The sequence below is a fragment of the Arachis ipaensis genome, chromosome B10, assembly GCF_059453495.1.
Source record: "Arachis ipaensis isolate K30076 ecotype BB chromosome B10, ASM5945349v1, whole genome shotgun sequence".
NCBI classification, from domain to species: Eukaryota; Viridiplantae; Streptophyta; class Magnoliopsida; order Fabales; family Fabaceae; genus Arachis; species Arachis ipaensis.
In genome coordinates, this window is record NC_142435.1 from 143,522,163 (window position 1) to 143,537,608 (window position 15,446).

The window sequence follows — 15,446 nt, forward strand, 5'->3', positions numbered from 1 at the left end:
TCACTACTAGTCATAGGATGAACAATAACAATAGTCTTGTATTGAAGAACACATTAATAATTGTAAACAGGAGAAAAATTTGGTAGCCAACAAATACATAAACAATCTTTAAAGAAGAACATAATATTTTCATTAGTTACATAATCTTTAAAATTTAAAATTCATATTCATAGCACTTATAAAGTTTATTCACTTGAAAGTCCTTCATTTCTATTGTGCTAGCTATTATATATATATATATATATATATATATATATATATATATATATATATATATATATACTTACGGTTTACTATGACGTTATTCTACCAGTAAGTTAAAGCTGGTTTCGCTTGATACAATTTGTTATATTTTTTTTTTACCGAAGATATGGAGACTCGAATCCGCAACTTCTTAATTGAGTATGAGAAGATTATGTCATTTGAGCTATTGCTTCTTGGCGATACAATTTGTTATTGACTATACTTATTAATATAAATAATATTAGAATATCTGATAGAATATATGAATATTAATTATTGTAAATTTTTTATAGTCAAAATGTTATCAAGAACTCACAATAAATGATTCAATTTTCTATTTTTTTTTCTTTTATGTTTTTGTCTATGTTCTTTCTCTTCTTTCTTGAAGCATTTTACTTTGATATTTTTTATTATTATAGCAGCCAAATTTTAGATATGAAGAAATAAGAGTTTCAAATGCTAAAGAAAAAAATTTCTGATATAAGAAAATAAAAGTTTTGGGTTTAGGGCCGTGAGAGACAGCCCAAGCTATGGTGATTGGGCCTGGCCCATAATATCGTGCAGAAGGTCTTTCTAGTTTCTACCATGAGCTTTCCGCATCCTCAGTGGAAGGTATCTGTATCTGTATGGCGAGCAGTGCGATGCAGCGGTGCGGCATAGCAGCCACTGCAAGGTGGTTGATGGCGTCCTCGACGGCGTCTGGAGGAGTAGCTTTACCTACGGTGTGCGGGCGAGGTGACAAGAAGACGAAGAAGGGGAAGAGATTCAAGGGATCGTACGGTAACGCTAGGCCGAAGAAGGAGAAGATGATAGAACGCATCAAGGACAAAGTCGAAGTCCCCAGGTCCACTCCTTGGCCTCTCCCTTTCAAGCTCATTTGACTGCTGCATCTACTTTCTAGGGTTTTGAATTATGTTCTTCCTGCTTTGGGGTAACAATAAGTAAATTACTAGATTAGCCTCATATCCGTGTGAGGGAGGTTCGGGTATGAGAAGCACATTTCCTTCGTCCGCCGCGTCGCCAGGTCCAGCTTCGTCGTTCGCTGCTGCTAGCTTCTCCGCGTCACATTGTTGCTCCCTCTCCTTCATACTCTGCTCGTTCGAAGGGTACCAAAGATTAGTTAATTTTTCTTGCTTACTTTTTTTTTTTTAATCAGTTCATAAAAAAATGTGATTTGGTTAATTTAGTTTTTAATGTGTTCAGAATGATTTAGTAAAGAAACAATTAGTTAATTTTGTGTATGTTTTGAGCTATGATATCTTATAATATGTCGTCTGTCGCTCTCCCTCAAATCTCTGCTCACTGCCCTCGCCGAAGGTAATCAGTCAGTGCTTGTTCTTGGACTCTTTGGTTGATTAACTCTGTTACTGGTTTACTTCTTGATGATAAATTGATACTGATTCTTGTGATAAATTGATACTGGCTTAGTGAATTTGCTGGAATTAAGTTATGGTTTCTGTAGGAGAAGCATTATATCTCTCTTACTATCCGTGTTCCCTTTTTAATTACAATTTGATTTCATTCTATGTGGGGTTTTGTGGCGATTCCTTTGCAAAATTATAAAAGAAGTTTTGTAATTAATCATTATTGAAAACAAAAATGAATGTCATTTTGGTATTTGATTAGCAATTTTGCTATCAATATGTTATTTCCGTTAACAAATCTTTGGAATTGAATTACCGGTTTCTTAATTCTCATAGGAGTTAGTTTCTTAATCTTGTGCTTAGATTGTAACAGTTAATTTCAGTTATGGATGATAATATCAATCAAGAAGCATTTGTTCATAGTAACGTTTTCTGCCAATCAAGTAGCATTTGCTTAGATTGTGACTATCTTCCATTTTTTCTCTTCCAATATGCTCTGTTCAAACTGGTTTCTGCCTCGGTCATTATATGCTGAATGTTTTCATTATTCTCTTCCAATTGGGGATTGTATGAATTATTATATGCTTTATTTTTTCATTGTTCTGTTTTTACGAAGAAAAAATTTGCAATTGGTGATTGTATGATTCATGTTTTGATTGTTCTGTTATTTAAAAAAAAAAAAATCTGTTTCATTGTGTGGTTGCACTGGACCTTCTCTCGATCTCCGCCAACTCGCTGCCTCTCCTCCTGTGTTGGATTTTTTTTTTGTTTCAAGCTCTATTGTGTGTTTGTTGTGCAACACTATTATTTTTTGTTTTACTTTTTGATTCAGCTACATTGAAACAATATTCTCTGTCTTTAATTTGTGCACTCTGATTCAATCCAATCATTTTTAATAGAAGTATAACTACGTTAATTGTCTATAAATTTGCAGCAAGTTTTTGCATATTTTGATGATTGATGACATTTTCATGTTGATATTTCATATTTGAATATTTCCTATTGTTATTTAACTTTTTACGATTGTATTTTGATAAAATTATAAGATTTTCATCGATGACATTTCATGTAGCGCTTTAAATTTGGAAGATATTTTAAATTTATTTATTATTTTATTATAAAACGATTTTTTTAGTTGAATTACAGTTGAATCGGTTGGACCAATAAATCAGTAACTTGAACAGTTTGATGACCGGTTCAGTTTTCAGAACTTTAGTTGGGACATTAAATCCTTGTTATTTCATGAGGAATGTTAGAGGACTATTAAAAAAAAGTTTTGGAGATCTAAATTCTGATTTTCATGAATTTTTGAATGTGTAATTGCCTAATTGGTATAAGTTTCATAATTGAAAAAATAAGAGTTTCGGATTTTGACATATTGGATGATTTTAACTTCAGTTTTTTAAAAAATAAAAAAATGGTAAAAGTACACCATTGTTGGAGAGGAATTGGAATTGAAATTGATATTGAATATTGATTGATTTGTAAATTTCATAGTTTTTGTTATAAAATTTTTAAATTAATAAAAGAATAAAATATGAAATTAATTCAAAATAATAATTACAAGAAACACTAGTAATAAGCATAATGAAAAAGAGTGAAAGCTGGTAGGGTGTTCAAATTCAAATCGATCCAAATTAAACCGTTCATTCAATTCGATCTAAATTGAAAATCGATTAAAACCGCACTAATTCGGATTTGATTGGATTCTCTTTTTTGCAAACCGCTGGATTGGGTCGGATTTCGGATTTACTTTTCATAACCGATCTAATCCAATCCAAACCGCACAATGTGCTATAATATTATTATTTTATTATTATATTTACAATTATACTTATAGCATGTTCAATTTGTTATACATTTTTCTATTTTTCATGTATTATTATTATTTAATAAATATTTTATGTTGAAAATGTTATTTATTTATTTATTTTAACTAACCTATAATTTTATTTCTATTGTTATGTTATCGTTAGTTTTTTAAGATATTGTTAAGACTTATTATGTCATTGTTGATTATTTAAAATTTGATGTTGAGACTTGTTATATGTATTTAATTTTTTTTATTTAAAAACCACAAATCCAAACCGATCTAAGCCGCTTGTAATCGGATTGGATCGGTTGGATTTCCAAAAAAATTTTATCCAATCCAAACCGCACCGCACATAAATTAAGCGTTCGTATTGAATAACTTTTTTCCTTAAAACCGAACCAAACCGCACCGCGAACATCCCTAAAAGCTGGCCTATGATTTTAAGAGAAATAGTAAAGTTGTTGGTAGCATGATTAGGGAGACTTATATTTAGATGATTGTTAATTGTAAAAAACAAGGAAAGAATCCTTGATGCTAATATGCAAGACTTTAGTGTCACTGGAATCCAAAATAATTTAGAACCAACCAGTTGTCTCAAATTTGGTCTGGGTTGTCAGTTGGTTAAATTGAAGACTATGCTATGAACCTAATAAGGAAGTGACTTTTGTGAATGTTTACTGTTCCTTTACCCCCTAGATCGATAGGGAATGAGTCATTAGCTATTCCCTATAATAGTGCCATAATTGCAAAAGAAGAAACTAGAACAGTATATGTCCAATGTGTCTGGGATAAGAATCGCTCCTCAGAATTAACCTAAAATTGGTTGTTCTTAATCTTAAGAGGTTTATATCACACACACAAACACGCATACGCCTATAAATAAGAATGCACAGTTTGGAAGATGAATCACGTTTCTTTGGGCGGAAATGCACAATTAATTTGTCAGTTTCATGCGTATAGATTTATAGGGTAAGTCATGCATTTCAAAATTTGGGAATGTTTAGGCACATAGAGAATATGGACTAAATTTTTAGAATAATTTTTGAGATTCACGTGTACACTTAAAATCGTTTTGAGATTTTTTTTTGTTACTAATCGTTTTGAGATTTTAATTGTATTAATTATATATTTGAAATTGAAAAAATTGTACTATATTAGTCTCTAACTTATTTTTTTGTTAACGACACGCTGACGTCATTTGATGACGTGGACCTTTGGTTAAACGTAGCACTTCATGATTTGGTCACGTGTAACGGTATGATGACGTGTCGGTCAGCAACACGTAGTATGCTGACGTGAATAGTTATGCTGCGTATCACAATGCTAATTTGTCACGTGTCATTCACTATGTCATTATTATATATGCATCAAATTGGTCCCTTACTCTATATCAAATGACTCATTTTAGTCTTTGAAATTGAATATCGTGCACCAAATTAGTCCCTTTATCAGTTTTTTTGATTTTTTTTTTGTAAATTTAAAATTTTCAATATTTTTTTATACACTAATTTTAATTATATTTTTTATTATACAATTTTTTATAATAAACTTTTTATATAATTTTAACTTGTATCATTAGAGCACATGTTAGCTAAATTCAAAATTTTATTATTGCCCCTTATGTTTATTTGTATCTGTTTTAATACTGTTCAAGTCATTATTACAATAAGTGCATATATTAATTAATAGTGTAATATATGAAAATACCGCCTAACTAAATTATAGATAAAATGAATTATTATCAAGGTTGTCAAACTCGCGAGTCTAGGTAAAATCGTGGAGCTGACCTAGACTCGACTCGTAGATTCGTACGAATTTACCTGTTATACATTTTTTATAAAAAAATATATATATCATGTATAATATATATATTTATTCAGATATAGACATTTAAACTTAACAATTTCAACATCAAAACACATAATAAATTAACATAATACTACAATTACAAGTTACAACAAGTACTCTGGATCACACATTTAAATCCTTCACAAGTATGTATCTAGTTCAACATAAAACACACAGTCACACAATCAAAGCTTCATAAGACACAACCAAAACACAAAAGAAAATAACAAAGCAACAATTAAATGTTCTAATAAACTCTAAAACTCAAATCCTCCAATATCTTCATCTTTCATGGCATCAACATAATCATCTTCACCATCTTCATCAGAAACATCATTTCTTTCAGGCTCAGGTTCAACACGGCCAACAAAATCATCATCATCATTCACATGTTCATCTTCTTCCTCTATTAAATTTTGTTGTGGATCCCCAATAAACTCATTCTCACCTCCCTCACCCATGTTGAATTCATTACTATTCATACCTGGAATAGCAAATTCATTACTATTTGGATCATCATTAGTATTGTTATTCGTTGGCAAGTGAGAATGCTCAACACTTTCAGCAATATTTTCATTAACATCCTCAGTTATTCACTCATCATCAGAATGCACTGCATCAAATTCAAGTTATGGAGTTTTTCTAATTTGCTTGCCCTTTAACTTCAAATTATACATCACATACACTAAATCATTCATTTTCTTTTGATGTAACCGATTTCTTCTCTTTGTATGAACCCACAAACATATAGTGTCAATAGTTAATAAATATACAAAAATTAAAATAAAAATAAATAATGAATAGTTCTAAGGATTAAGGAATCACCATTTCAAATGCACTCCAATTACGCTCACAACCAGATGAACTACAAGTTAAGCTTAGAACTCGGATAGCAAACTTCTTTAGTTCTGGACAACTATCTCCATAGAAGTCTCACCACTCAGCAGGTAGCATAGTCTTCCTACTACTCTTTGCAGTTTCATTACCAAAAAGGCCTCTAGCATAATGAAAGTCAGGAAGCTGTAGACCAACCTTTTTCCTTTCTTCCTGGTTAGGAACCAGTTTTTTCAAACAACTATATGGACCAATCTTAATGTCAGCATCATCAACCATGAAATTTGGTTCATAGTAATAATGAGGATTAAGATAATACGTAGCTGCATGCAATGGTCTATGCAGTTGGCTTTACCATCTTCCCAAATAATTTCCCATATAGGTTCATAACTAAAAATAACAATGCAAATGAATAAAAATAAGAAAATTAAATAAATAACTGAATATAATTAGAAAACATGGTAACATGATACATTGATAATCAAATATTAAAGCTTGCAATTAGTCAAGACTCAAGATTACCTCTTTTTAACACAACCGAAGTTAGTCTTGATTGTTTCTTTGACTTTTCTCATGTCTTTAAAGATGAAACCCATGGCTGATTTTTCATCTGAATCAACCAAGCGAAGGACTGTAATGAGAGAAGCAGCAGCCTTGAGGCATATGACAATATTCTTCCTTGGACTCTTATTCCTTCAGACGTTGATGCAACCTTAGTTGTCTTCCAATCAGCAGAAGTAAATATAGTCATCAACGGTCCTTTATTATCATGAAGACAAGTGAGAGTCAAATAGGCAGTGGCAAATCTTGTGGCACCTGGCCGAACCAAGTCCTTTCCCTTTGTAAAATTCCTCAACATGCTAATGAGCATACTCCGGGAGTAGATAAAAGTGGTGATTTTTCTTCCCTATTTTATGGTTGTTTCATGCACCTTTAGCTTCTTTTCAAAATCCTCCAATATCAAATCTATGCAGTGTGCAGCACATGGTGTTCAGTACAAACTTTTTCTAGTCTCCATCATTCTTTCTCTAGCAGCCTTATAATTAGCAGCATTATCTGTAACAATTTGGACTACATTCTCTTCGCCAATAAATTCTACAGCATCTTCTAGCATTTTGACAACTTTATTCGTTGTTTTTGATATAACAGAAGTGTCCAATGAATAAAGAAAAACTGTTCTTTTAGGATTGTTCATCAAGAAATTACAAATACTACGCCTTTTTTTATCAGTCCATCCATCCGACATGATTGAACAACTAGTTCTCTTCCACTCTGCCTTAAACTCGGTAAGCATTTTATCAACATTGGTCACTGCTTTCTTTAATTAGGTTTCTCTTAACTCATGGTAACAAGGGGGTTTGTAGCCAATTCCATATCTCCCAACCATCTCACAAAACTTTAAAAACTCGGGATTCTTAATAACATTGAAAGGAATAGTACTTGTATAGAAAAATATGGCACATTGTTGATCACATTGAAGGGCGACGAACAAGGGGAGGGGAGGCAAACGCAGTGAAGCAGAACACGGAGGAGTGCAACGGCCGACGACCGCAGAACAGGGGCGGTGAACCTTTACTGCGTGGTGGTGTGCTGGTGTCGACGAGGAACCTTCACTGCATGGTGGTGGGCTCTGCGACTCTGCGTGGCCGCTACGTGGTGGTGGGGTGGTGTCGACGAGGAACCTTCCCTGCGTGGTGGTGGCCTGGTGGGCTCTGCGACTCTGCGTGGGATGAGGGATGAGGGATGACGAATGAGGCGAGGCGACATGCAAGGGATGAGGGATCCATCCGACGTCCGGCCTCTGCGTGGCGGCGCAGACAACGGTGCCAATAGACGGTGGCGATTCAGCGACGTTGGAGACGAATAAGAGAGTGAGCTGTGAGCAGTGAGGCTGTGAGGGCTTAGTGGAGTCACTGGAGTGTGAGGGTTTCGAATTAGGGTTACTTACCGGGTCTGGGTTAGCTGTAGGTTTTTTTTTGCCAAAAACGACGCCGTTTTAGCGAAAATGGGCACCGAATTCAAACTCGCTGACTCGCCAGCAAATTCGCGAGTTTGAGCGATTGTCCGAGTCTAGCCGAGTCAACCCGAGTCTACCCAGAAACGAGTTTGTGTCCGAGTCAACTCGATTCCACTACCTAAACTCGTAAACTCGTACGAGTTTACGAGTTAACTCGCGAGTTTGACAACCATGATTATTATAATCAATAGTATAAATTCATCTTATTAATTTAGTGAGAAGTCAATTATATGGGGAATCGGACATTCTTAAAACAGATGGAAATAATAAATTTATATTAGTTAATAAGTGCCTTATCAAGTATTTTTAAAATATTTATTAAGGTGTTAAATATTAAAAAATTTATATTAAAAAATATTATTATACTCTTAATTTACACTCTTTACTAAATCAATATCAATATCTTATATAATTTTTTTAATAAAATATTGTAAAAAAATTTGTATAATTAAAACTAAAATTTTAAAAATATTTTATAAAAGTACTTGTATTTAAATAACTTATAAAAAGATAAAATTAAAATTAGTGTATTCAAAGATATTAAAAATTTTGAATTTATAAAAAAATGAGAAAAAAAACTGATGAAGAGACTAATTTGGTACACGACATTCAATTTCATAGATTAAAATGAGTCATTTGATGCAAAGTAAGGGGCCAATTTGGCATATATGTAACGATTGCATAGTGGATAACACGTGGACAAATAATATTACGACACGTGGCAAAATAGCAATGTGACACGTGATATAACCATCAACGTCATTATATCGTCATACGTGGCCAAACTATGAGGTGACACGTATCACCAAACTATGTGTAAATGCTGGAATGTGCTTTTGTTTTATTTTGTTTTGGTATAAAAAACAGATGTGGCTGGCTTAAAACTCTGACCATAGACATATGGCAATGTAAGAAGTCATAGACTCTTTGAATGAGAACATTATCTGAATGACCAAGTTGATTTTCCTTGTTTCTTGCTAGCCCCAAATACCATAAAGCTATTGCATGATTTGGTATTCTCCACTCAAAATGTGACCTCCTCGTTAAAAAAAGCAGAACATGGAGGGGAGGGGATGGAAGGCAAACGCAGTGAAGCAGAACACGGAGGAGTTCGACGGCCGACGACCGCAGAACAGGGGCGGTGAACCTTTACTGCGTGGTGGTCAGGTGGTGGGCTCTGCGACTCTGCGTGGTGGTGGGCTGGTGTCGACGAGGAACCTTCACTGCATGGTGGTGGGCTCTGCGACTCTGCGTGGCCGCTACGTGGTGGTGGGGTGGTGTCGACGAGGAACCTTCCCTGCGTGGTGGTGGCCTGGTGGGCTCTGCGACTCTGCGTGGGATGAGGGATGAGGGATGAGGAATGAGGCAAGGCGACAGGCGAGGGATGAGGGATCCGTCCGGCGTCCGGCCTCTGCGTGGCGGCGCAGACAACGGTGCCAGTAGACGGTGGCGATTCAGCGATGTTGGAGACGAATAAGAGAGTGAGCTATGAGCAGTGAGGCTGTGAGGGCTTGGTGGAGTCACTGGAGTGTGAGGGTTTCGAATTAGGGTTACTTACCGGGTCTGGGTTAGCTGTAGGTCTTTTTTTGCCAAAAACGACGCCGTTTTGGTGAAAATGGGCACCGAATTCAAACTCGCTGACTCGCAAGTAAACTCGCGAGTTTGAGCGATTCTGCCCGAGTCTAGCCGAGTCAACCCGAGTCTACCCAGAAACGAGTTTGTGTCCGAGTCAACTCGATTCCACTACCTAAACTCGTAAACTCGTACGAGTTTACGAGTTAACTCGCGAGTTTGACAACCATGATTATTATAATCAATAGTATAAATCTATCTTATTAATTTAGTGAGAAGTCAATTATATGGGGAATCGGACATTCTTAAAACAGATGGGAATAATAAATTTATATTAGTTAATAAGTACCTTATCAAGTATTTTTAAAATATTTATTAAGGTGTTAAATATTAAAAAATTTATATTAAGAAATATTATTATACTCTTAATTTACACTCTTTACTAAATCAATATCAATATCTTATATAATTTTTTTAATAAAATATTGTAAAAAAATTTGTATAATTAAAACTAAAATTTTAAAAATATTTTATAAAAGTACTTGTATTTAAATAACTTATAAAAAGATAAAATTAAAATTAGTGTATTCAAAGATATTAAAAATTTTGAATTTATAAAAAAAAATGAGAAAAAAAAACTGATGAAGAGACTAATTTGGTACACGACATTCAATTTCATAGATTAAAATGAGTCATTTGATGCAAAGTAAGGGCCAATTTGGCATATATGTAACGATGGCATAGTGGATGACACGTGGGCAAATAATATTGCGACACGTGGCAAAATAGCAATGTGACACGTGATATAACCATCAACGTCATTATATCGTTATACGTGGCCAAATTATGAGGTGACACGTATCACCAAAGATCTACGTCATTAAGTCACATCATCAGTGCGTCGTTAACGAAAAACGGGTTGGAGATTAATATGGTGTAATTTTTTTAATTTCAAAGACATAATTAGTACAATTAAAATCTCAAAAACAATTTTAGTGCACAAAGTCAATCTCAGATAGGGGTGGCAAACGGGCCTAAACCCATCGAGCTGGCCCGCGTAACCCGCTTGAAAAGGCAGGTCGAGCTGGAAAATCAGGACTGTTAAATAGCAAAAGTCTGCCTAACCAGCACTGCTTAAACTGCGAGTTTTGATGGGCTTTGGCGGGGCAGACTTCACCGCCGGGCTTAGTATTTTTTTGGCAATGAGGTATTTTTGTAATTTTTTGCCAAAATCTAACTTCTCTCAACCCAACTTACAAGAGAATGAAGATGAAAATTGAGTATTTTGGATTATCTTTATTTTGCTTTAGAGACAATATTTATAACTATGTTTTGGATTATGTTTATTTTGCTTTGGAGACAATATTTATAATTATGTTTTGGATGAAAACTTAGTTTATAATTATGTTTATTAGATATTTATAAGGGATAAGTACTGTTTTGATCCCTAAGGCTTAGGGTCAAAATCAAATTCGTCCCTAATCTTATTTTGGATTTAAAATCATTCCCAACGTTTCATTTGGTATTAAAATCGTCCTTTCAACTTTTTTGGACAGCAATACCCTTATGTTTTTCTTACCCGAACCCCACTGTTTACCACCACCACCACCACCACCACCACCTTTATTACCACCAACTATTCTTCTTCTTCTCATATCTATTCATTTTAATCCATTAACAACAACACAACATCAACAACCTCATTTAAATTTAAAAATTCATCAACAACAACATAACAATCAAATTCAAGAACAACATCAACAACCTCATTTATTTCAAAGAGATTGAGAAGAGAGTGAGACTGCCGGGAAGAGAAGGGAAGCGAGAGAGCGAGAGGGAGAGAGCTGAAAATCTTGGCCACCACCATCGAAACCGCCGCTGCTGTTGCTCTTGGAAATTGTTGCTGGAAAAGGAAGAAAAAGGAGATCTAGAACTAGAGAAGTCCCTGCAAACGCTAACAGAGAAGCTCAGCCTCAGTGTTCACCACCATCTCCAACGCTTCAAAAAATTTTGTTTTAAATGCTACATCAAATCCTTCAAATCCAACAACAAAGCATTCATATTTTTTTGAAAAAAAGAATGAAAAACTTAATCAATTACAGAGAAAGACAAACGAGATCCAGAGCGAAGCAGAGACAGCAAGGTCGCCGGTTTGCTCCGCCACTGCTGTCGCCAGAGAAGGTCGTCGACAGCCGACAAGGTAAATGGTGACGGTGCCATGACCGACGCCGAAGAGGAGGACGACGATGGTGGAGAGGATGTCCTTCAATGGTGAGGCAAGGCGAGGGTGCGGCACGGCGAGGCGAGGGTGCGGCGTGGCAAGGCGAGGGCAACCGTCAATTTCGACGACGGCGGAGGAGTCCTTGATGGCAGATCTTTGTCGTGGTTTCCCCTTTCAACACATGCAATGACACAACAACGACACCATTTTGAAGAGCACCGAAATTATGGCAAGGATGCTCAGGAGGAAGAAGAGGAGTGGGTTCAGAGGATGGTCCGAGTAAGAAAAGAGGAAGAGGAGAAGGAGGAGTAGTGTGAAAGGTTGGGATAATAAGAGGGTATTTTCTTGAATAAAGGGAGAGGACAGTCAAACAAAGAATATAAGGGAGTATTTTTGTCATTTAAAAAAATATTTTATTCAAAAGGACGATTTTAAATCTAAAATAAGATTAGGGACGAATTTGATTTTGACCATAAACCTTAGGGACCAAACAGTACTTATCTCTATTTATAATTACAAAAACTTCAATGTTTGTAAATATAAAAATTATAATTTGTTTATGCCTTTAGAAACTATAAATTTATTAAAATAATTGTGAAATTATATATATTATTTAATAGTTAATAATAAAAAAAAAAGAGAAATTTTGGTAGACTTAGCTCGCCAGCCCGCAGTTAAGTGGGGTGGGGTGGAATTTTAGTACCGTCTCACTAGATAGAGCGGGACGGGTCAACCCGCCATAAAACAGATTTTTAATGGAGCAGGATGGGACAGACTTTTCCACTTGCCACCCCTAATCTCAAACACCACTACTCTAAGGATTTAGTAAGAGAATATGAGTTCATAATTACTGAAATCACATGCCTTTTTTTGGGTTTAAAATTTGATGTAGTCTCTAATATGGCAAATTTGACTTTATTTGCAAATTACTGCATTCATGATGCGGCTAATTTTTTTGGTTATGGAAGTAGAAGTGGTGATATACTTTAACATTGTAATTTTTTGTGTTTTTCAAAACTGTGGAAGTACACAAATCGGAGGGTCCGATTTCTGTACCTAAAATTTTTTAATTTTTTTTAAACACAAATCGGACGGTCCGATTTGTGTACCTCTCACAAATCGGACGGTCCGATTTCTGTACCTCTACAAATCGGACGGTCCGATTTGTGTACTTCTAGAAATCGGACGGTCCGATTTCTGTACCTTTAATAAATCGGACGGTCTGATTTCTACTTTTCTAGTTAAACGATTTCACATTTGAGTATAACACCCCCAACAATCCACATTTTAAAAAAACACCACTACCACTCCAATATTAAAAATAAAAAATTCTCATGATGCATGTATATTATATATTTATTTAGTTTGATATTAAATCAATTTTATTATTATAATTAGATTGTATTTTTTATTTATAAATAAATACTTTTTAGTATTGTATATTCTCATAGTATCTAAATATTAAGTTTATTTTTAAGTTATCATCATTAATTTTTACACCTACTCTCAGGTATTTTCAAGGAATAATTTTTAAGTTTATGATTTTTTATAAAAATAATAAAGTAAACCCTAATTTTATCTAATTTAATTACTTAAAATTAAAAGAAATTTAGAGTAAAACAATATAATCTTATTATGTAAAAGAAAAAGAATAAAAAATTGTGGTAAAGTATCATTTAGAACTTCTTACATTTATTATTAATAAATTGTGTTGGAAGCCAATAACAACGAAAATTCAAAAGGGTAATCACTAACCATGCAGGCAAAACACTCAGATGAATAGTTGTTACTAAAATAAAATATAGTGTGGATTTTGTAGCTCCAAAACAAAATATATTTAACTGAAATTATAATTTTTTTTTAAACAAAAGATTTCAAATTACGAGTTGCCATAATATTACATTAAAATTATTTAATAATATAAAATATTTTTCAAGTTGATAGTTAAATAGAAATAATAATCAAATTTGTCTCCCAATTTTCATTTCATGATAAAACTAGTTTTTTATTGAGTAAAATATTTTTTATATTATATCAATTATTCAAATTACATATTATATCAATATAGTAAATTATTTTATATTATATAATTATTATTATTTTTAATTTAAAAAAATTTAAGTTGTAACTTTTTTTTAGATACTAATAAGTCAAAAAATAATTTTTGAAATTGTTTATTGTTTCGTTTTGAATTTATAAGTTTGTAAAAATATATATATTTTTTAATTTAAACTAAAACACAATTTAAATTTTTATTCTTATTCATTTTATTTTTTTATATTTTATTTAAATTTAAATAGAGATATTTTTTATTGATATTATATTTTAAAATTAATAAAAAAAATAAATAATTAACTATAATTTATCTGTGCAAGTAGTAAATCGAATCAATTAGATTAGATTTATTAAAAATATTCAATCTAATTGTATCGATTTACATTAAATAGAAAATGCTCTTACACTAAATCAAATTTAATTCATTTGATATATCATGTGCCACATAAATTAACATTAATTGATTCAATTTATATTAAAAAAATATAAATCAAATTCAATTATTTTAATTTAGATAAAATCATTCGAAGCGTGTATGTAACAAAAATCAAACTAAAATATTGATATAATTTTGAGACTAAAATAATTGATTTGCGTTAATTATCCTATTTTACTTATATATATATATTGAAAAGCAATACTTTTGATATGAATATTGGACCTGTTGTCAGGGGTCGAATCTACCCAGTTTTTCAGCTGCCTCGTATTATAGAATAGAATAGAATTCACATTGATTGCACAGTGCTAAAACAGTAGACTCACCAGTGTGAAAATCCAAGAATGGCCCTGTACCTAGTCCTCCTATCTTAATTCGACACGTGTCCACGTAAGCAGAGGAAATTGTTTTCTCTTTCCATCAATGGACTCGTCTGCCTCTGCGTCACCTGGTACTGTACACAGTAGCCTATAAGAAGAGTACACGTAGTGCTCCCCACTGTACAGTGCTACAACCTAATTAGCTATGTCACTCTTGGAAATTGTTGACCTCTAGGTTGGACTATATTAATGCACACATTTAATTAACCAATGTACTTACTCCCTTATAAATACTTCACTTATTTTATTTATTAAAAAAAACCTTCGAATACAAATTTTTTATTTGATCGAGTCAAATTAAATTTAAATAATATATTAAAAATTTTGATGCCAAAATTAAAAATTTTTTATACTACAATTAAAAAAATTTTTTATACTACAATTAAATAATTTTAGTATTATTTTTCAAAAGTAATTTACTAATAAAGGCAATTTTTGAATGATGGTTTTTCGAAAATTATATTAGCTAGGTTTAGTAAATTAAAATAAAAATCATTTTAAAAGTAAGTATTTATGTCTTTGAAAAATACAAGTACCCTAATAATGAAATTTAAGAAAAACTTTTAAATCAATAAGATGTTCTAATCCAATGCGATTATGTATATGTTTTTAAATTGCAATAACCTTTTATGATTTATAGTTTTATACTAAATAAAAACATAT

General features: G+C 32.9%; 1 protein-coding gene and 1 pseudogene across 1 annotated transcript; one reads left to right on the forward strand and one right to left on the reverse strand.

The window, feature by feature from the left end:
- Positions 1 to 842: 842 nt before the first annotated feature.
- LOC107624207 (30S ribosomal protein S31) lies at positions 843 to 1,535 on the forward strand. Its single transcript, XM_016326689.3, has one exon. It carries the CDS (start codon positions 870 to 872, stop codon positions 1,122 to 1,124), a length of 255 nt encoding a protein of 84 aa, XP_016182175.1. The 5' UTR covers positions 843 to 869; the 3' UTR covers positions 1,125 to 1,535.
- A 3,990-nt stretch (positions 1,536 to 5,525) lies between these two features.
- Positions 5,526 to 7,348, reverse strand: LOC148581988 (uncharacterized; annotated as a pseudogene).
- Between the last annotated feature and the right edge of the window lie 8,098 nt (positions 7,349 to 15,446).